The 23,069-nt window shown below is 44.9% G+C and overlaps 1 protein-coding gene across 4 annotated transcripts in view; it reads right to left on the minus strand.

The window, feature by feature from the left end:
• The window catches only part of ANKIB1 (ankyrin repeat and IBR domain containing 1), a 202,525-nt gene that overhangs the window by 48,533 nt on the left and 130,923 nt on the right, over positions 1-23,069 (minus strand). For all 4 annotated transcript variants that reach the window (XM_056519037.1, XM_056519038.1, XM_056519036.1 and 1 more), the window contains exons 5-7: positions 22,379-22,496; positions 6,771-6,979; positions 4,675-4,763 (exon numbers count right to left, since the gene is read on the minus strand). In XM_056519037.1, coding sequence (XP_056375012.1) covers positions 4,675-4,763; positions 6,771-6,979; positions 22,379-22,496 — 416 coding nt within the window. The remainder of the gene's footprint in view (positions 1-4,674; positions 4,764-6,770; positions 6,980-22,378; positions 22,497-23,069) is intronic.

Consider the following 23,069-nt stretch of genomic DNA (forward strand, 5'->3'; position numbering starts at 1 on the left):
AGGGGGCGTGACGATGTCACGCCCCCTCCCATAGACTTGCATTGAGGGGGTGGGGCATGACATCATGATGGGGCGGGGCTATGAGGTCACGAGCTGCCGGCGTCGGCTCTAGCGTTCGGAACAGTTGGTCCCAAATGCTGAGCAGCGGAGTACCCCTTTCAGTAATTAAATAAATATTACATATTAATAATTATTAAATAATGTATAAGAGTTTTTAAAAAAAATGTGATTTATTTATTTTTAAGTATTTATTTTGCTTCCTTTTTTCTCTCTCAACATTGGAAGTAGTTGCACTTGTGTGTTTGCCCAAAATCTAAAAACCCTTAAAACCTGTCCAATTTCAATGATCCCTTTTGCTTTCTCATGGTCAGAATGTTCTCCCAACAGATAGCAGGTTGTCCTGATCACTAATGATCATTGGTGAACTGTGGTGGAATCTTGCTGCAAGTGTTCAATATCCCTACAGCGCCACCACAGGGGAAACTAAGTATTACACATTTCTCATTAAAGGAAATCTGTCATTAGGGTCACCTGCACTAATCTGTCGGTACAGACAGGTAGTGCAGGTGACACTGATGACAACGGTACTTACCTTGTCCCCTTCCGTGCAGTCGTTCTTCGGTAATCTCCAGTATCTTCAGGTCTGGCTTGGAGCATAGGTGGAGCTTAGTGACGTTAATGATGCAGCAACGGTGATGTCACTAAGCTCTGACCATGCTTAAATGGGTTCTCCGGTGAAAATTTTTTTTTTTTTTTTATTTTTTCTTATCAACTGTAAATTACTTCTATTAAAAAATCTTTACCCTTCCAGCACTTTTTAGCAGCTGTATGCTACAGAGGAAATTCTTTTCTTTTTTTTTCATTTCTTTTTTGTCTTGTCCACAGTGCTCTCTGCTGACACCTGACTCCCTTATCAGGAACTGTCCAGAGCAGGAGAAAATCCCTATAGCAAACCTATGCTGCTCCGGACAGTTCCTGACACGGACAGAGGTGTCAACAGAGAGCACTGTGGACAAGACAAAAAATAAATGAATTTCCTCTGTAGCATATAGCTGCTAAAAAGTGCTGGAAGGGTAAAGATTTTTTTTTATAGAAGTAATTTACAAATCTGTTTAAAAGGGGTATTCCAGGAAAAAACTTTTTTTTTCATATATCAACTGGCTCCAGAAAGTTAAACAGATTTGTAAATTACTTCTATTAAAAAAAATCTTAATCCTTTCAGTACTTATGAGCTTCTGAAGTTAAGGTTGTTCTTTTCTGTCTAAGTGCTCTCTGATGAAACGTGTCTCGGGATCCGCCCAGTTTAGAAGAGGTTTGCTATGGAAATTTGCTTCTAAACTGGGTGTTTCCCGAGACAGGTGTCACCAGAAAGGATTTAGACAGAAAAGAACAACCTTAACTTCAGAAGCTCATAAGTACTGAAAGGATTAAGATTTTTTAATAGAAGTAATTTACAAATCTGTTTAACTTTCTGGAGCCAGTTGATATATAAAAAAAAGTTTTTTCCTGGATAACCCCTTTAACTTTCTGGCACCAGTTCATACATAAAAAAAAAAAAAAAAAATTCCACCGGGGTACCCCTAGCCGGGCTTGGAGCTGAAGATAACGGAGAAGATTACCAGAGAACGACAGCATGGAACGGGACAAGGTAAGTACCGTTGTCATCAGTGTCACCTGCACTACCTGTCTGTACCAACAGGTTAGTGCAGGTGACAGTAATGACAAAGAAATTTCTTTTAAAATCAATGGGCTGTGCATGTAAGCATGGACATGTTGGGTCCTCCAAAATGAGAGCCGTGTAGTCATCAACTAAGGGTCTGGACTGAGACCACCCCTGTTACTCCATCTAAACCAATCACTTTAAAATAAACACAGCTAGCAAAGGCGATGGGTATAGAAATGTCCTATACTCTCATTCCTACTGCGATTAAAATATTCCATTATTTTCCGGCAGAAAGGTGCATTTCATTCTCCCTTTTTATTTTCCATACCGAGCAGCCGTATCGAACCTTAAGATTACATTTTAGTTCCGCACGGCATGGGCAGATTTCCCTGGAGGGTTCTAAATTTTAGAATTTTTCTTTGTCTGAATAACCTTGATAGACAGAAGCAAGACTTCCCATCATGAAATAAGAAAAAAAAAAAATGGAATTTCCAATAGAGTAAGAAGAAAAGGTTTATTCGCTTCGGGCCGCCAGACTGTGAAAAACCCAATAATGGCTGTGAATGAGGTCGGCACGATCTCTCTCCAGAAGATTACATGCACAGAATTATTCTCTGGTCTTCCATTTGTCGGATACCTACATAATATTCCCAAAATACATAAAAAGTTCCAATGTCCAATTCTTTTTTTTTTTTTTCCCCCTTTTTAAATATCCCAACTAAGATCATATAATAAATATGAAAATACAAGAACTAAAAAAAACATTATTTAACATCAACTTGTGTATTTTTGTATTTTTTAATCAGTCTGGGTCTGAGTGTTCAGACCCCGACCGATCAGTAGAACGAGCCATGGGAGAAGCATTCTGTGATTATGTGACCAAGATAATCTGGTAGACTTACATTGTGCAACAGTCTTGGTCACGTGACACAGAGGCGTGAGAGAACGTGCTAAGCGCGCACTTCTCCCGCCTCGTTCTACTGATCAGTCGGGGTCTGAACCCTCAAACCCTGACAAATCGCAACTTTTAATATGTCTCTACGATGTATCTACAGTGCCCATTTAAAGGGGTACTCCGCCCCTAGACATCTTATCCTCTGTCCAAAGTATAGGCGATAAGATGTCTGATCGTGGGGGTCCCGTAGTTGGGCCCCCCGCGATCTCTGTGCAGCACCCAGCGTTCGTTTAGAAAACGCTGGGTGCGGGCGGTCGTGACGTCACAGCCACACCTCCTCAATGCAAATCTACAGGAGGGGGCATGGCGGCCATCACACCCCCCCCCCCCACCATAGATTTGCACTGAGGGGGCATGGTGTGACATCACGACCCTCGCCGTCCACTGCAAGCGTTTGGAACAAAATGTCGCGAGCGCTGGGGCAGCGGAGTACCCCTTTAAGTAAGCCCAAGGGTATGTTCACACAAACGAATGTCCTCCCAGAAAATTCCTGTGCAGACATCCTACAGACAGCGGGTGTCCCAGCAAAACATGCCGGCGCTAGGACTGCTTGGAAATACGCCGTCTCCATAGACGGCAATTCATTTCCAAGAGGATTTAGCCGAAAAAACTGACATGTCAATTTTTTTGGGGGAGGTCGGAGAATGAGTTTCCGTGCCAGATATTTCCAGCGTGCAAGATCTGCCGCATGCACAGTGCAGAAGAATAAGAATCTGCTGCAACGGAATTTCCGGGTGTAATTTTTTCCGTCAAAATTCCGCAGTGTGAACAATGCCTAAAAAGGAACAGTACATGCAAAACTCAAAAGACCGTGTTGCTCCACCCAACACTGCTCTACTAGCTGATTGGTTCTAAAGACTCCACCCCCTGCCTCCAGACTAAACCAGCTTGCTGCTCGGGGGCAGGTCTTAGAGAAGCCTATCACTGCAGTCCTATGAAACTAAATATATATACAGTGGTCCCTCAAGTTACAATATTAATTGGTTCCAGGATGACCATTGTATGTTGAAACCATTGTATGTTGAGGCCAGAACTCTATGGAAACCTGGTAATTGGTTCTAAAGGCACCAAAATGTCATCCAAAAATAGGAAAAAAGGATTAAACAAAAATAAGTAGATAACTAATACAGATAAAGCAAATCCTTACATATAAAAGTAAGAAAGATCTGCTGGGAGCTGTAAATTACTGTCTATGTCAGTGTTTCCCAAGCAGGGAGCCTCCAGCTGTTGCAAAACTACAACTCCCAGCATGCCCGGACAGCCAAAGGCTGTCCGGGCATGCTGGGAGTTGTAGTTTTGGCAACAGCCGGGGGAACCCTGCTTGGGAAACAATGGTCTATGTTGAGGACAGGATCTTCTTCGGGCAATGTCCTAAAAAAGTAACATGGAGTCGCCCTCACCTGGTGTCCAAAGGAGCAGGTAACCCTGGTATAGGTAAAGTGTACAGAACATGTAATACCTCCCTGTACTGTAGGGGGCGCTACCAGATATCAGTCAGTGCATGTACTTCAGTAATACAGGGGTTATACCAGTAAAATGCCCATTCTGATTGGTCAGTTCTTCCAGCCATTGACACGTTTCACAGATCTGGACTGTCTGTACATTGTATGTTGAGTCTGGTTTCAACTTACAAAAGACTTAGAAAAGACCATTGTATGTTGAAACTATTGTATGTTGAGGCCATTGTAAGTTGAGGGATCACTGTATATTTAGTAGAACGTCCAGGTGGGTGCTCTGCCGCTGGGACTCAATGTCCCATGAACTTCATATCCAGAAAGAAGCGGCACTCCATGGTAGCATAAAAATAGCGTGGTTTATTCACCCATCATGATACAGTGCTACATTTCGGACTTCATAATGAGACCTTTCTGAAATGTAGCACTGTATCATGATGGGTGAATAAACCACGCTATTTTTATGCTACCTTGGAGTGCCGCTTCTTTCTCATTTTGGATATGGAGATTATATATATATATATATATATATATATATATATATATATATATGTAAAATAAAAATAAAACAAATATAAAATCAGTAATAGAAAGATACTCACGACTCCCAGCATGTCCTGCAAAATTCGTGTCCGCACGGAATTTCCACTGGATCTTCAAACACAGAGATGCTGCACATGCAAATACCGCACTGTGGGCAAAAACAAGGCGAACAATTAGGTGGAGAAAAAAAAATTAGTGAGCAAGAAATGAGGGACAGGTATTTATCTTAGGGGGTATTCCAGGAAAATATTTTTATTTATATATATATATATATATATATATATATATATATATATATATATATATATATATCTCAACTGGCTCCAGAAAGTTAAACACATTTGTAAATTATTTCTATTAAAAAAATCTTGATCCTTTCAATACTTATCAGCTGCTGAAGTTGAGTTGTTGTTTTCTGTCTGGCAACAGTGCTCTCTGCTGACATCTCTGCTTGTCTCGGGAACTGCACAGAGCAGAAGAGGTTTGCTATGGGGATTTGCTTCTAAACTGGGCGGTTCCCGAGACACGTGTCGTCAGAGAGCACTTAGACAGAAAAGAACAACTCAACTTCAGAAGCTCATAAGTACTGAAAGGATGAAGATTTTTTAATAGAAGTCATTAATCTGTTGACATCTTAAAAAAAAAAAAAAAAAAAAGGGTTTTCCCCCTGATAACTCTTTTAAATTTCACATGCATACTCTGTTTGCCTGAGTGTGCATGAGTTTTTTTTTTTTTATGGAGAAAGGGGGGGGGGGGGGGGGGAAGCAGCACCAATTTAATCTTCCGTGACAACAAATTAAAGGGTTACTCCGCTCCCCAGCATCTGGAACATTGAGTTCCGCATGCTGTGTACGGGCTTCCGTGTTCACGCCTGCCCCCTCGTGACGTCACACCCTGTCATGTCACGTCACGTTCCGGCCCCTCAATACAAGTTTAAGGGAGGGGGCGTGATGGCCGTCGTGTCCCCTTCCCATAGACTTTCATTGAGGAGCAGGCCGTGACGTCATGAGGAGGCGGCGTGAACACGGAAGCCCGCACACAGCATTTGGAACTCAATGTTCCGGACGCTGGCGAGCGGAGTACCCCTTTAAACAATGAAAGTCAACATGTCCAATCCTTCTTTCCTACCGATATTATCTGCTGGGCAAAAGTCGGAACCCATACATAGGTGATCGGCTGGTCCCACCAAATCCGGCATGTTCTGCTTACTTTTCTCTAAGGTGTATGAAAAGCCTTTAGTGCAGTGTTTCCCAACTAACGTTCCTCCAGCTGTTGCAAAACTACAACTCCCAGCATGCCCTGACAGCCTTTGGCTGTCCGGGCATGCTGGGAGTTGTAGTTTTGCAACAGCTGGAGCTACACTGGTTGGGAAACACTGCTTAAGGGTACGTTCACATGCGCGGATTTTTTAGCGGGTTTTCTGCTGCGTATTTGAAAGTGGGCGGGCTCTTCTCGGCTGTCCGCAGCAGATTTTCCGTGGCGGAATTTACGCTGCGGAAAATCCGCCACAGTCCCTACTGACTTCAATGAGGCTTGCGGCGGATTTTCCGCAGTGTACATTCCGCCACGGAAAATCAGCCGGGAAGAGCCCGCCAACTTTCAAATACACAGCAAAAAACCCGCTAAAAAAATCCGCGCGTGTGAACGTACCCTTAGTGTATAACTCACAATTGCTCTTAGACTAGCGTTCCTCAACCTGCAGAGCCCCAGCTGTTGCAAAACTACAACTCCCATAATGCCCACAACCCCTTCTATGATCTTAAAAGGATCGTGCGAAATTAAAAAATCATGGCTGCTTTTTTTTCTTCTTCCAGAAACAAGAGCCACAGCTTAATACAGGTTGTGTGTGGTATTACAGCTCAGCCCAGTTTACTTTAATAGAGCAGAGCTGCAATACCAGACACAACCTATATAGTCAGAAGCGGCGCTGTTTCAGGTACAAAGCAGCAATGTTTTTTCTAATCCTGCACAAATGTGAGATCAATAAAACGAGACAGGTAAGTGAATCCTGATCACGACTGGCAGCAGATGGCTACAAAGGTCACATGATACATGAACCAATTATATATGTTCTTTTGGCAGAACATAAAGATGGAAGCAAGGAATGGCGAAGGCGAATCCCCCACCCAACTTCACGCTATTAAATGAGACTGACCAGAGCCAGGTCGATGTCCCCAGGGGACAGACTGATCTCATCTGGGGACGTGACCGATGACCGAGTGGTACGGGGCGTCCGTGGAGAAGGTAGCGTGTCCCAGGCATTGTACCCGCTGGGTGGAGGGGTTGGCATCTGAACGCCTGATCTCTGGCAGCAATTCTCCGGACTGCACATCCAGTCTTCCAGTAACTTTTCCCTGTCCCAATCTAAAAAAATAAAATAATAATTAAAAATAAATAAATAATTAAAGTAAATAAAAAAATAAATAAAAAGCACTTAAGATGGAAGAAAATCACTTCAAAGTTAACATTAAAGGGGTACTCCGGTAAAAAAAAATAAAAAAAAATAAAAATTATATATATATTAAATAAATTGGTGCCAGAAAGTTAAACAGATTTGAAAATTACTTATATTTAAAAATCTTAACTCTTCCAGTACTTATCAGCTGCTGTATGCTCCACAGGAAGTTCTTTTCTTTTTACATTTCTTTTCTGTCTGACCACAATCTTCTCTGCTGACACCTCAGTCTGTCTCCGTAACTGTCCAGAGCAGGAGAGGTTTGCTATGGGGATTTGCTCCTACTCTGGACAGTTCCTGATACGGACAGAGGTGTCAGCACTGTGTCAGACAGAAAAGAAATTCATAAAGAAAATAACTTACTCTGTAGCATACAGCAGCTGATAACTACTGGGAGGATTAAGATTTTTAAATAGAAGTCATTTACAAATCTGTTAAAACTTTCTGACACCAGTTGATTTAAAAGAAAATTGTTTTTAACCGGAGTACCCCTTTAAAGGGGTACTCCGCCTCTGGCATCTTATCCCCTATCCAAAGGATAGGGGATAAGATGTTAGATCGCCGCGGTCCTGCTGCTGGGGACCCCGGGGATCCCCGCTGCGGCACCGCGCTATCATTACAGCACAGAGCGAGTTCGCTCTGTGCGTAATGACAGGCGATACAGGGGCCGGAGCAGCGTGACGTCATGGCTCCGCCCCTTATGACATCAAGGCCCATCCCCTTAATGCAAGTCTATGGCAGGGGGCGTGACGATCGCCACGCCCCCTTCCCATAGACTTGTATTGACGGGGCGGGTCGTGACGTCACGAGAGGCGGAGCCATGACGTAACGATGCTCCGGCCCCTGTATTGCCCGTCATTACGTGCAGAGCGATCTCGTTCTGCGCAGTAATGATAGCGGGGTGCTGCAGCAGGGATCCCAGGGGTACCAAGCAGCGGGACCCCGGCGATCTGACATCTTATCTAGGGGCGGAGTACCCCTTTAAGGGTAGGTTCACATTGCCGTATGCATCCGACCCATAGAGTCCATTCTGCACTTTTTTTTATTCTTTTCTTGAGAAATGAAATGGGTCGGATGCAAACGGCTACTGCCGGGTTTCAACAGATCCCATTTAGGCCGGGTTCACACCACGTTTTTGCAATACAGTTCCTGTATCAGGTTTTTGATGAAAAACGGATTCCTCAAAACCGGACTAAACTGTATCAAAACATATGTCAATTTTTTTTATCCATATACGGTTTGAAAAAAATAATGTCCGGTTGCATCCGTTTTTTAAGAAAAAAAAATTACGTATACGTTATTAACTTTTCACTCCGTTATGAATAAAGTTTCACTTGTTTGATTTAAATTCCTAGAAAAAAAACTGTGCTAAGTTAAAAAACCGTATGGTGAAAACCCGATGGAACCGTACGCACATATGGTTCTGTACGGTTCCCCCTGACTCCCATGTTAAAAAAAAAAAAAACGTATACGGTTTCCATACCGTTTTTCACCCGGACCAAAAACAGTGGTGGGCTACGGTTTTGGGTGCAGGGAAAAAACTGGACAAAACAATACAAGACGCAAAATGGACACAACCTGATGCATCTTTTGGCATACGGTTTCCAATACGGTTCCGTACGGTTTTCACATTGATAACGTATACGGGAACTGTATCGCAAAAACATGGTGTGAACCCGGCCTGACTTGCATTGGGCCCGTAGGTGATCCGGGACTTTTACTGGAATTTAGCGGAGAAACAAATAGGGGGAGATTTATTAAAACCTGTCCAGAGGAAAAGTTGCTGAGTTGCCCATAGCAACCAATCAGATCGCTGCTTTCATTTTTGAAAAGACCTCTGTAAAGTGAAAGCAGCGATCTGATTGGTTGCTATGGGCAACTCAGCAACTTTTCCTCTGGACAGGTTTTGATAAATCTCCTCCATAGTGCTTGCGCTATTTTTTTCTCAGCTAAACTTGATGGAACTGCCGACGGAGCTCCACCTAACGGAGGCCAACGGCAGTGTGAATGTGGCCCTAAGTCAGGGTGCCTCCAGCTGTTGCAAAACTACAACTCCCAGCATGCCCGGACAGCCGTTGGCTGTCCGGGCATGCTGGGAGTTGTAGTTTTGCAAAAGCTAAAGGCACCCTTGTTGGGAAACACTGCCCTAAGTTAAAGGGGTACTCCACTGGAAATTTTTTTTTTTTTTTTTTTTTTTTAAATCAACTGGTGCCAGAAAGTTAAACCGATTTATAAATTTCTTCTATTACAAAATCTTAATCCTTCCAGTACTTAGCTGCTGTTCTGATCCACAGGGAGTTCTTTTCTTTTTGAATTTCCTTTCTGCCTGACCACAGTGCTCTCTGCTGACACCTTTGTCCATTTTAGGAACTGTCCAAAAGCAGGAGAGGTTTTCTATGGGGATTTGCTCCTACAGTTCCTACAAATGGACAGAGGTGTCAGCAGAGAGCACTGTGGTCAGACAGAAAGGAAATTCAAAAAGTAAAAAAAAAACTTCCTCTGTAATTTACAGCAGACGATAAGTACTGGAAGGATGAAGATTTTTATTTATTTATTTTTTATTTTATTTGAAAGTTTTATTTTATTTTATAAAGGATTAAGATTTTTTTTAATAGAAGCAATTTACAAATCTGTTTAATTTTCACGCACCAGTTGATCTAAAAAAAAATAAATAAATAATAGTTATTTTTTTTTCAATGGAGTACCCCTTTAATAAAGTGCTAACATATACCACAGAGCTGTATACAATTTACACAATAGGGCAAATTATCCGCTGTGTGAAAGGGACAGCGGAATCCCAATGAAGTACATTTCGGTGGAAAACTAGCGGTATTCCGTACGGAAATTCCGCCGTGGGAGCACGGCCTTACAAGGACCTACCACTGTTGCTCTCCCATTGTAGCAAACCCTCAGCTGTGAGATAGTACATTCAGTTCAAAATGGAAATATGGATTAATAGGAAATAATCTCTAGTCCCAGCATTAAAAAGTTTGACCAAACTCTTGTACAGAAATCGAAAAACGTGACCCCTGGTCTGTAAACTGAACAGCCGACATATGACAATACAGTGTGAACCAGACTTGACTCCGTTTGGCACAAGACGGCACATTATGCCATCTGCTAGCAATTTCCAGTCCCTGAAGACAGATGGGTGAGCGGCTGCCAGGAGCCATCAGGAAAACTTATTAATAACATTCATCAACACCGACGACTAATGGGGACAGAAATTCTCAATGACGGAGTAAATAGACGTCCTAATAATGGCAATTATTATAATGTCTCGTCTCCCGGAAATGGCTGCGCCAAGGCAATCATGGGCGCGTGCGGTGCCTAAACGGTGATTATCTGATTTTTAGGAATAACAACCCCCCAAACGTGATAGAGAAGAGCGCAGGGACTCATTTAGTATCACTGCATGAAAGCATGAAATTTATAAAAATGAAATATTTTTTTTTATTTTTTTTTAACATATCTATATTGTAGTGAATACAATTATCAGCTCACACACAACAGGCCCCGGAGCGCACGGACTGTGCAAGGCAGCACCACTTCATACAGGAACAAGGATTTGGAATGTCCAGCGCAAATGGTCGTGCAAAAATGGATTTCTTTATTGTTAAAAAGCCATAACAGGGGGGTCAAAAGTAACGCGTTTCAGGTGCGTTAGCACCCTTAGTCGTACATGAATAAAACCACAAATGCCAGAATTCTTATAGGGGAAATGACGTGACTTGCTCGGGTGGGCAGCAGGTGAAATTAATCAACCGGCTGTCCGCATTTTAACCCTTTACAATCAATGTGGATATATACAATTTAAAAAAGAAACTGAAAACATATCTTGTACTTATCCTACCGCTGCATTGCCATGCCGGCTCCTGCAACCAGCAGTGCATGAGGCGGTGCTGTGATTATGTCATTCATACATATAACAGCCTGAACATGACATAGTAGAGTAATTTCGAATCATTAGCATTAAAGGGGTACTCCGGAGGAAAACATTAATTTATTTATTTTTAAATCAACTGGTGCCAGAAAATTAAACAGATTTGAAAATTACTTCTATTAAAAAATCTTTACCCTTCCAGTACTTATTAGCAGCTGTATGCTACAGAGGAAATTCTTTTCCACCGGAGTACCCCTTTAACTTTTAAAATACGAAACACTGTCAAGCCCCCTCCATGTATCTCTATGGGAGACGGAGAAATCACATTCAGGCATTTCTCCCACAGAGATCCATGGAAGGGACAGGTCAGTCATCTAGAGTCGACACGCTCCGTTCCTGGGGGACTGCAGGAGATCACGGGAGGTCCTGGCCATCAGACACTTATCCTCTATCCTTTGAATAAGGGATACGTGTTCCTACACCGGAGTACTCCTTTAATAGCTCCTAGACTTGATTGCTTTGAAGGGGTACTCCTGCCCCTAGACATCTTATCCCTCTATCCAAAGGATAGGGGATAAGATGTCTGATCGCGGGGTTCCCGCCGCTGGGGCTGCGGCACCCGAGACATCTGGTGCATGGAGCGAACTTCACTCTGTGCCAGATGATTGGTGATGCGGGGTGGAGGCACGTGACATCACGGCCACGCCCCCTTAATGCTATTCTATGATAAGGGTCGTGACAGCCGTCACGCCCCTTCCCATAGACGTGCATTGAGGGTGTGTGGCCGTGAAGTCACAAGCGTGGCGTGGTTGTGATGTCACGGGCCTCCGGCGCTGCATTCGATGCTCTAAAAAAAAACGCCGGGTGCAGCATGGAGAGATCAGGGGGGTCCCCAGCAGCAGGACTCCCGCGATCAGACATCTTATCCCCTATCCTTTGGATAAGATGTCTAGGGGTGGAGTACCCCTATAACCTCTAAATACCACATGGTTGAAACTCTCACTCTCCTCTACCTTGCGCTGTTGGCTATATGGAATGTTTTTTGTCATTGTTCATCTTTGAGTGGTGTATAGGGGAACCACTAGTCCAATTTCCCTGTTAGGGTGCACAAATAACCTAGTGTCAGTATATTTTACATAAATTACTGTGTACTGCCTGCCATCCAGCTTTCCTACTCTGCTGAAGAGAAAATATTTTTGGTAAAGCAGCCATAAGGGAACTTTTTAGGAGACTGGAAAGCTAGGTGTCAGGTAAAAGACAGTGCAGAGCTCACAGTACATGAGCTTTCCCAGTCTCCTGAAGTTAACGTCTGGTAAAAACCATATTGTAGCTCTTCAGGAGACTGGGAAAGCTGAGTTCTTTCCGAGTCTCCTGAAGCCCCAGCAGTGGTTGGCTGCTAATCCTCCCTCCAATCCAGTGCTGGCATGCCCTCTCCCTGTCCCCACACTGATGTGTTCTCTCCCCCAACCGCCACATCCATTCTCCCTGCCCCCGCACTAACTATTCTCTTTCCCTGCCTGCCGGACAGTTACATCATACTTTATCATGACTTTGCTTTAGAGGTTTATACCAATCTCCACAGCTTGAGAGTAACACAATCAGTAGATGAACCGGAAGTCCCATAGACTTGCATGGGCTCTGCTGTTTTACTCTCTGGCTGCAGAGATTGTTGGTATCAGGACATCCCTAAACTCTACTATATTCTTATTTCACATAACAAAAGTGTATCACGTCTAATCCAAATATCTCCAGGCCTTTGGGAGTGATACTGGAACATACATAAAATGTGTTGATTAAATAATATATTTTAACAATATAATGTAAATATATATATATATATCTACACAAAAAGAAAACTATATCGATCTCATATCTACCTATTTACCTCATATCTACCTCATATCTATCAATCTCATATCTATCTATCTATCTCATATCTACCTATCTACCTATCTATCTCATATCTACCTATCTATCTATGTATCTCATATCTATCTATCTATCTCACATCTACCTATCTATCTATCTATGTATCTCATATCTACCTATCTATCTATCTCATATCTATCTATCTATCTCACATCTACCTATCTATCTATCTATCTATCTATCTATCTCACATCTACCTACCTATCTATCTATCTCATATCTACCTATCTATCTATCTATCTCATATCTACCTTTCTATCTATCTCATATCTACCTTTCTATCTATCTATCTATCTCATATCTACCTATCTATTTATCTCATATCTACCTATCTATCTATCTCATATCTATCTATCTATGGGACTTAACAGGTGGATATGTATAAATCACAGATAACTGTGAATTAACTACTTGTGTACATGTTATTGCCGCTTATGTAATTGTTTCTATTTCGGGCAGCACTTTTTCTTATTCGGAGCAGAAATTATTATTTACAGACAGGTAATAAATTATCACAAACAGCAGAGCGCAATTCTAAAGAGATGGATTCCTGCGGGGCCTGAATACAAAAACTGTACCCAGAATAACCTCCCGGTCGCTAGACAAGTCGAGAAATAATCTGCGAGGCGTTGTGTAATTTTACCCGGGAGAGGTCAGGCGCTTTAGGTGGAAAAGTACATTCAAGGTTTTATTTTGTGAATAAGAGATCGTAATGGAGGAATCGTCTATGCAGAATGGTCCAATGCATGGAACCTGCCAGTCAAAGTAGTCACCCAATGGTTGACTGGTCACGGGCCCCCAAGTGGCCGGTCTGTACCATCATTGTAAGAACAAAACAGAGTGATCCAGCGCTTGTGTCGGTGAATTCACGAGGATTTATTAACAGATTAAAGACAGGTACAGACCAAGTGACGCGTTTCAGCTGCTAGTTTTAGAAGATTAAAGACAGGTACAGACAAAGTGACGTGTTTCGGCTGTGAACTAGTAGTCCTCGTGAATTCACCGACAAGCGCTGGATCACTCTGTTTATTAACAGATAAACCCCTTAAGGACCAGGCCATTTTACACCTTAGGACCAGAACATCTGGCCACTGTCATTTTAAACATTAATAACTCTGGAATGCTTTTAGTTATCATTCTGATTCATGGTGGTAAATTTTTGTGGTAACTTGTATCCTTTCTTTGTGAAAAATCCCAAAATTTGATGAAAAAATTGAAAATTTAGCATTTTTCTAACTTTGACGCTCTCTGCGTGTAAGGAAAATGGATATTCCAAATAATTTTTTTATTCACATTTCCAATATGTCTACTTTATGTTTGCATCATAAAATTAATGTGTTTTTACTTTTGGAAGACACCAGAGGGCTTCAAAGTTCAGCAGCAATTTTCCAATTTTTCACAAAATTTTCAAACGATATTTTTCAGGGACCAGTTCAGGTTTGAAGTGGATTTGAAGGGTCTTCATATTAGAAATACCCCATAAAAGACCCCATTATAAAAACTGCACCCCCCAAAGTATTCAAAATGACATTCAGTTAGCGTTTTAACCCTTTAGGGGTTTCACAGAACTAGCAGTAAAGTGAAGGAGAAAATTCACAATCTTCATTTTTTAAAGTGAACACAAAGAGAATGTGAAAAGTATAAGACGGCACTCACCGGGATCATTCAGGCTAAAGGTGCATAGCGGTGCGGTGTGAAGGCAGGTAACCGGCCAGGACGCCGGGGAGCGAATGCAGTGTGATCACAGCAGAAAAGACCCCCCAAAATTTGTAAATACATTTCGTTGGAATAAGGTCATACCTTAATTTTTGATGATTTTCGCTCTGCGGGTGCACACCAGGTCTTGGAGTGGGAGGTCAGTCAGGGGCCTTGAGCTTATTATAGCAGCCAGGATGTGGGCCCCCCCTCAAGGAGCATTAAAGGGGGGAGCACTGAGCGAGCCCTAAAATAGGGGAACACTATGGGGGGACAACGGGCCGTAACTGGGGTAGACAGGTGGGGTACAGAGGCCCGTAATATGGGGTACAGTGGGCCAGAAAATTATAAAACATAATAAAATAGGATATGTTCCCAGAATGATGACCCAGAGCATAGCCAAAACTAAAAAATATGCCCGCCCCAAACCCTATGCTCTGAATCGTCATTCTGGGAATGTGATGTGTGTGGCCGTCCCTATCCTGTTGCCTCAAATGCGCACCCGCTCAGGTGGAGAGAGAGCGCTGCGCATTTGAGGCAACAGAAAAAAGTCCCCGATGATAGTGACTCAGTGACCCATGACCCATTTTTGATGGGTATCAGGTATTTTTTTTTTTTTCAGTTTTTTGGGGGCAATATAGTGGTTTTAGGAGGTTAACAATTTGTAATGTACTCTGGACTTGGTACATTGGTCAAATTATGGAAAATTAAACTGAAAAGGGAAAATTTAGTACTGCATGGAAGTGTGATACTCCCTGAAGCAGCCTATGCAGAGGCCCGGATTATCTGGGCAAGTGTCACATTGATACCTGGTGTCCTTCCGTATCCCCCTCCTGCTACACACTCTGCATCTTTTCTGGGATCGTTCCTTCTTTCCACTATGGGGGACCTCACCTGGAAAGTGTTGGCCTGGGACGATCCTGGCGCCTATAACTCCAGACCCTTGGGAAGTCCGCCCTGATCTTTCCCGGTCAGCAAAGATCAGGAACCTTAGGACTTCTTCTTGGTACTGGAGGAATGTCCCTGTGTTGCCAGCGTACTGGGATAGTACAAAAGCGTTGTACATGGCAACCTGTACCAAGTAGACCGCAACTTTTTAGTACCATGCCCGTGTTTTCCGCATGGAGTTATATGGCTTGAGGACTTGATCTGAGAGATTAACTCCCCCCATATACCGATTGTAGTCCAGAATACAATCGGGCTTGAGGACCGGTGTTGTGGTACCTCGCACAGGGACAGGGGTGCTGCCGTTCCCAGAATAGTGGTGAGTATAAGGACATCCCTCTTATCCTTATACTTCACCAACAACAGGTTATCATGGGTCAGGGCACGGGACTCACCCTTGGGGATAGGCGTCTGGTCCAAATTTAGAGGGAGGCCTCTCTGGTTCTTCCGCACGGTCCCACAAGCGGACGTGGATCTTTCGGAAAGGGATGTGAAGAGAGGGATGCTGGTATAAAAGTTATCCACGTATACGTGGAAACCCTTATCCAGCAATGGGTGCACAAGGTCCCAAACGAGTTTCCCCGCTAACACCCAGAGTGGGGGGACATTCTGGGGGTTCAATACGGGAATCTCGTCCCTCATATACTCTAAACTTGTAAGTGTACCCGGAGGTACTCTCACAAAGTTTATAGAGCTTCACGCCATACCGCGCCCGCTTCGATGGAATATACTGGCGGAAGATGAGTCTCCCCTTAAAACTGATGAGAGACTTATCTATCGAGAGGTCCCTGAGCGGTACGTAGGCCTCCAAAAATTTGGCCCCAAAGTGATCGATGACCGGCCTCACTTTGTAAAGCCGGTCATGGGCGGGATCACCTCGGGGCGGACATGCCGCATTATATGTATAATGCAGGCATTTCCGAATGTCCTCGAACCGCCTCCGTGTCATCGCCATACTGTAAAGCGGGGTCTGATAGAGGACGTCCCCGCTCCAGTAATGACGAGCACTTGTTTTTTTTGTCCAGGCCCATATGTAGCGTGAGGCCCTAAAATGTCCTCATTTCCGCTGCATCAATGGCGCGCCATTCATTGGGCCTGGCCAAAAGCTAATCGGGGTGGTGGGCGATGAACTGCTGGGCGTACAAGTTCGTTTGCTCCACCATGTGATTGACCAGGCTGTCACTGAAAAAAAACTTTAAAAAGTCCAGATCAGTGAAGCCAGCCGTGTCAATCTGGATTCCTAAGTCGCCAACAAACTCAGGAATCCGTGGCTGATAACCCTCTGGGGGGCTCCAGACAGGGTCATCGGAAGGGGGCTCCGATGCACTTGTCTGGGGGCCGGACTCCTATTACGAGTGGCATTGCCACCCGTACTAGTGTCGGCCACTGGGTCACTCTCATGGGGGGTGCGTGGCCTCGCCTGGCGGGGTCTCCGCCGCCGTACAGGGGACTTATCACTACTAGATGATGAGGAGGGCGATGAAGAACACAAAAATGTAGGATCTTCCTCGTCCTCACTAGCAGATTCAGAGTCGGAGGCTAAAAAAAGAGTATGCTTCAGCTGCCGAAAATGCCCGGCGGGCCATCGCCTTTTTTCTACAGTGGCGGGGGGAGGGCAGTGGCAGGGGGGAGGGAGTGTGTGCGGGGGGGGGTAAGTATGTAGTGTGTGGTGCTTGGTGCTTTTAAAACATGTACTTCAGTAATAGAAAAAGTTGTGGCCCCAAAAAAAGGGGTGGCGCACGCAGCTCCCTAAACCCCTAATAGGACCCGGGGTCAGGGATCAGACCCTAATAGGACCCTTGGGGACCTATTAGGGGGTCAGGGGGGGACTTTTTTTTTTTTTTTTACTTTATTAACTCCTACCTGTCCCTGCAATCCACTGTCCCTATTCTAAAGATGGTGAGGGGGCTCCGGAGCTCCGAGGGGGGATCCACGGTCTTCTCCTCACTGCTGCACCCGCTGACTGAACACAGAGAGCGGGTGCAGCAGCGGGAAGGGACCGATAACCCCTCCTCTGCCACACTACTATTGGCCAGACGATAGCCAGCCAATAGTAGCGTTGCTGGGGAGGTGACAGTATTGTCACCTCTCCCCAGCAACGGCAGGTGATTGGCGGTGTATCGTACACCGTCGATCACCATCTAGTTCCGGGTCATCGGGTCACCACTGACCGGAATTACCGCAGATCGCCCGCGCGATTTCGCGGACGATCTGCGGTGATCGTCGACATGTGGGGGTTCCGGGACCACTCTCGGCATTTGCCTCGGACGCCTGCTGAACGATTGCGAAATTACCACGGATGTATGCGTACGTGCCTGGTCCTTAAGACCCAGGGCGCAGGGACTGACTCATACGTGCCTGGTCCTTAAGAGGTTAAAGACAAGTACAGACCAAGTGACGCGTTTCAGTTGCTAGTTCACAGCCGAAGGCTGTGAACTAGCAGCCAAAACGCATCACTTGGTCTTTACCTGTCTTTAATTTGTTAATAAATCCTCGTGAATTCACCGACACAAGCGCTGGATTCACTCTGTTTATTAACAGATTAAAGACAGGTACAGACCAAGTGACGCATTTTGGCTGCTAGTTCACAGCCGAAGGCACAACACAAGCACTGGATTACTCTGGTTATTAACAGATTAAAGACAGGTACAGACCAAGTGACGCATTTCAGTTGCTAGTGAACTAGCACCAGAAACGTGTCGCTTGGTCTGTACCTGTCTTTAATCTGTTAATAAATCCTTGTGTATTCACCGACACAAGCGCTGGATCACTCTGTTTTGTTCTATATTGCCTGGACTTGGTCCGCTCCGGTCAGAGACACTGGGGGCTATAGAGGGAGAACTGGATGTTGCAGCACTTTGGAATTTATCATTGTAAGAAGGCATACACCATAGACCAGTGGTATCCAAACTGGGGCCCTCCAGCTGTTGCAAAACTACAACTCCTAGCATGCCTTCTTACAATGATGGTATAGACCGTAGAGGGGGGTGTTACCTAATGAAGACTACTAGCAGTAGTGGAAAGCAACAACAACGAGTGTCTCCCTCTCTGGAGGACGTAACCTATTCTGCAATACCCAGACCACCAGAAAAATATGAGCGAAAGCCAAGCTAAGGATGTGCAGTAAAACTAAACTTTTAATTAATTAAAGTTAATAAAATACTAGAAGACAAGTGATGTGTAATGATACGGTCAAAATAAATACTGGTCAGTCCTTGGGCTCTGCAGGGCCCAGCCAGCCCAGTCTGACCTTTCACCTAGGGTGCGCTTAAGAGTAACACCACAGGGTGAGCAATTTCATATACCACAACGCGTTTCTACCTAGTGGTTTATAGCAGGTGTCATCAGGAGGTATCAACAATAATAGCAAGTATAGAGACCGACATACTAGGACTTATAGTGTATGGTCCTATGTAGAACTAATATACTGTTAAGAACCAGACCTCTAATAAGATAAGTGACACAGTTTTTAGTGATCAGGGAGCCTGCAAAAGAAAAAGCACATAACTCTCCCTACTATGTTGCTCAGTTTGAGCTAATTCACAATGTGACATGAGATCATATCCGTGAATCCTGTGGGGGAGAAAGGCTATCCCTAATGGTCACTAATATGTCACACATGGTCTGTAGCAGATCTCAGCAGAGTTCCCGATTTCCACGGTTAGCTGGTCTGTGTGGCGTGTAGACGCTTCCCTGTCTGTAACAGGGTACCGGAGGTGTCCGGATCCTTTCGCCTACTGCGGCGAAAGCTGGCGTCTGACCCAGACCACCCACTGAAGTGAGTAGGCGCTCTGCACAGCTTAGTTCCGTCTATGGGACCAGTGCAGGGAAAATTAAGACTTTCTCCAGAGATTACATCTGATCACCTGCTGTCATAGTATGGAAGACACTTTGTGATTGGCTCTAATAGTTAGTGACTGTCCAAAGTGGAGTACCCCTTTAAGGCAGTGATTGGGTTTACCAAATAACGTCAATTATCCACAAGGATCGGTTCACTTCTATACTATTAACCCTCCAGAAACAAACGCATTCCTCCTCTAATGACTTGCATAACCCGGTAAAGCCGGGAGACACGCCGCCAATTGTGTTACTGGGTTACAACGACATCACTACGGCAACGTCTGAAAAGCCGTCTCCACATGTCGGGCTGAGTCACTGCCGCTTCTCTGCTGATCCTCGCTCCAGGCAGAAAGGCAGGAATTCACAGACGGCTTTTTATGTCAAGAATTGTGACTACATCTCAGGTCGATGGCCACGTCCTCCTGAGCCTCCATCTTATTATTCCACCCTCTTCAAGTGATTGCCGAAATGATAAAGGGGCATCAGCTGTGCCCGCTGCCAGGGGTGAGCAATGGCGTTTATGGAGCTTGTAACAAAGCAAATAATATTATTCTCATCCCACCCAGCCGCACCTGTCAGCAAATAGAGTACAAGAATAATATATATATATAGTGTATAAGGAAACAGTGCTGTAAAAGGTGTCTGGGTCACATACTGCGCCAGACAACTGGGAGCCACCCGGCGCCCAGACAACTGGGAGCCACCCGGCGCCCAGACAACTGGGAGCCACCCGGCGCCCAGACAACTGGGAGCCACCCGGCGCCCAGACAACTGGGAGCCACCCGGCGCCCAGACAACTGGGAGCCACCCGGCGCCCAGACAACTGGGAGCCACCCGGCGCCCAGACAACTGGGAGCCACCCGGCGCCCAGACAACTGGGAGCCACCCGGCGCCCAGACAACTGGGAGCCACCCGGTGCCCAGACAACTGGGAGCCACCCGGCGCCCAGACAACTGGGAGCCACCCGGCGCCCAGACAACTGGGAGCCACCCGGCGCCCAGACAACTGGGAGCCACCCGGCGCCCAGACAACTCGGAGCCACCCGGCGCCCAGACAACTCGGAGCCACCCGGCGCCCAGACTACTCGGAGCCACCCGGCGCCCAGACAACTATGGCGCCCAGACAACTAGAGGCACCCGGCGCCCAGACAACTAGAGGCACCCGGCGCCCAGACAACTAGAGGCACCCGGCGCCCAGACAACTAGAGGCACCCGGCGCCCAGACAACTAGAGGCACCCGGCGCCCAGACAACTAGAGGCACCCGGCGCCCAGACAACTAGAGGCACCCAACTAGCACCAAGATTACAAGTGGCACACAGCGAACAGATAGCTAAAGCTTCCGGATACAAGTTAGGATATAAATCTGTATTTAAAAATGTCCAGATAAGTAAGGGCAAACAGAGCCCAAGCCCGTTAACTAGAGCCATTTAATGAGTTTTGAAATCTAATGTGTAGATATACATAGAGGTACGCAGCGCCCAGATAACTAATGGTACACGGCAACCAGATAACTAGCAGCACACAGCGCCCAGATAGCTAAAGTTTTTCGAGTTAGGACCGCAGAGCTCAGACAACTGGTGGTACATGGCGCCCAGATAACTAGTGCTTTTTGATGCAGGGTTAAAGGGGTACTCCAATGGAAAACATCTTATCCCCTATCCTATCCGGCGGGACCCCTGCGATCTCAGCTGTGGCACCCCGGTCATCCAGTGCACATAGCGAACTCCGCTCCATGCCGGATGACTGGCGACTGCAGCCGCCACACCCCCTCCATTCATGTTTATGGGAGGAGTCATACTAAGTACTAGCCATCAAGCCTCCTCCCATAGCCATGAATGGAGGGGGCACGGCGTGATGTCACAAACATGGAAGCTTCAAGCTTCAGTGTTCCGGCCGCTGTCGGCCCGCATATCGCGGGGGTCCCTGGCGGCAGGATAGGTGATGAGATGTTTTCCGGCGGAGTCCCCCTTTAATATCCATCTGTTGATAAATAAGGATGCCTATTGCCCAGAAAGGAGTGGCAAAATCTGGCATGAAAATAAGAGGCTTATTTGGCACCTGACATCTTAAAGGGGTACTCCCCTGGAAATTTTTTTTTTTTTTTTTTAAATCAACTGGTGGCAGAAAAATAAACAGATTTGTATATTACTTCTATTTAAAAATCTTTACCCTTCCAGTACATATCAGCTGCTGTATACTACACAGGAAGTTCTTTTCTTTTTGCGTTTCCCTTCTTCTGCCTGAACACAGTGCTCTCTGCTGACACCTCTGTCCATTTTAGGAACTGTCCAGAGCAGGATAGGTTTGCTATGGGGATTTGCTCCTGCTCTGGACAGTTCCAAAAATGGACAGAGGTGTCAGCAGAGAGCACTGTGGTCAGAAAGAAAGTAAACTCAATAAGAAAAGAATTTCATCTGGAACATACAGCAGCTAAGAAGTACTGGAAGGATTAAGATTTAGAAATAAAAGACATTAACAAATCTGTTTAACTTTCTGGCACCGGTTGATTTAAAAAAACATTTTTTTCAAGGGAATTACCCCTTTAAGATCAGAATCGCAGGATGACGTGGTGGCCACGATCGGCTCTCCGATAACACGTGGGCATCTCTGGTGGCACAAAACACCTAAATAGCTAAAGCCTTTTGATGCAAGTTTAAAATATCAATCTGTATTAAAAAAGGTGCCAAGATAAATAAAAGACACACAGAGCCCAGATAACTAGTGCTTGTTGATGTGCGTTTAGAACAGTGGTGCCTCCAAGTGGTTGCAAAACTACAACTCCCAGCATGCCCGGACAGCCAAAGGCTGTCCGGGCATGCTGGGAGTTGTAGTTTTGCAACAGCTGGAGGCACTCTGGTAGGAAAACACTGTTTTAGAAGATCAATTTGTAGATAAATAAGAAAATACAGCACCCACACAACTCATGCAGTGCATGGCTAAGCAATTATGTATATAATCTAATAATCTCTGATTATGAACCCATAGACTTTACACTACAATAACAAAATGTAATTACCATGTGCCCGTAGCAATGCCTCAGCGGTGAACAGAGGGGCCTGCAGCATGTCCGCCGTCTCCACGATCAGCATGTCCTTAAGTCTACGTAAATCCTGAGGCCGCAGCCCTTCGTATTGCTGCAGATGGAAAGGAAAAGAAGATCAGCAAATGATATATTGTGAACAAATGGGTCAAAACTTATAAAACAAAGATTTTACATGCAATTTTTCTGTGTATAACATCTAAGTTACTTTGTAAATTACTGATCCTGAGTTATATCCTGTATTATACTCCAGAGCTGTACTCACTATTCTGCTGGTGGGGTCACTGTGTACATACATTATATTACTTATCCTGTACTGATCCTGAGTTATATCCTGTATTATACCCCAGAGCTGCACTCACTATTCTGCTGGTGGGGTCACTGTGTACATACATTACATTACTTATCCTGTACTGATCCTGAGTTATATCCTGTATTATACCCCAGAGCTGCACTCACTATTCTGCTGGTGAGGTCACTGTGTACATACATTACATTACTTATCCTGTACTGATCCTGAGTTATATCCTGTATTATACCCCAGAGCTGTACTCACTTTTCTGCTGGTGGGGTCACTGTGTACATACATTACATTACTTATCCTGTACTGATCCTGAGTTATATCCTGTATTATACCCCAGAGCTGCACTCACTATTCTGCTGGTGG

Source organism: Hyla sarda, chromosome 5 (genome assembly GCF_029499605.1).
Source record: "Hyla sarda isolate aHylSar1 chromosome 5, aHylSar1.hap1, whole genome shotgun sequence".
Lineage (NCBI taxonomy): Eukaryota > Metazoa > Chordata > Amphibia > Anura > Hylidae > Hyla > Hyla sarda.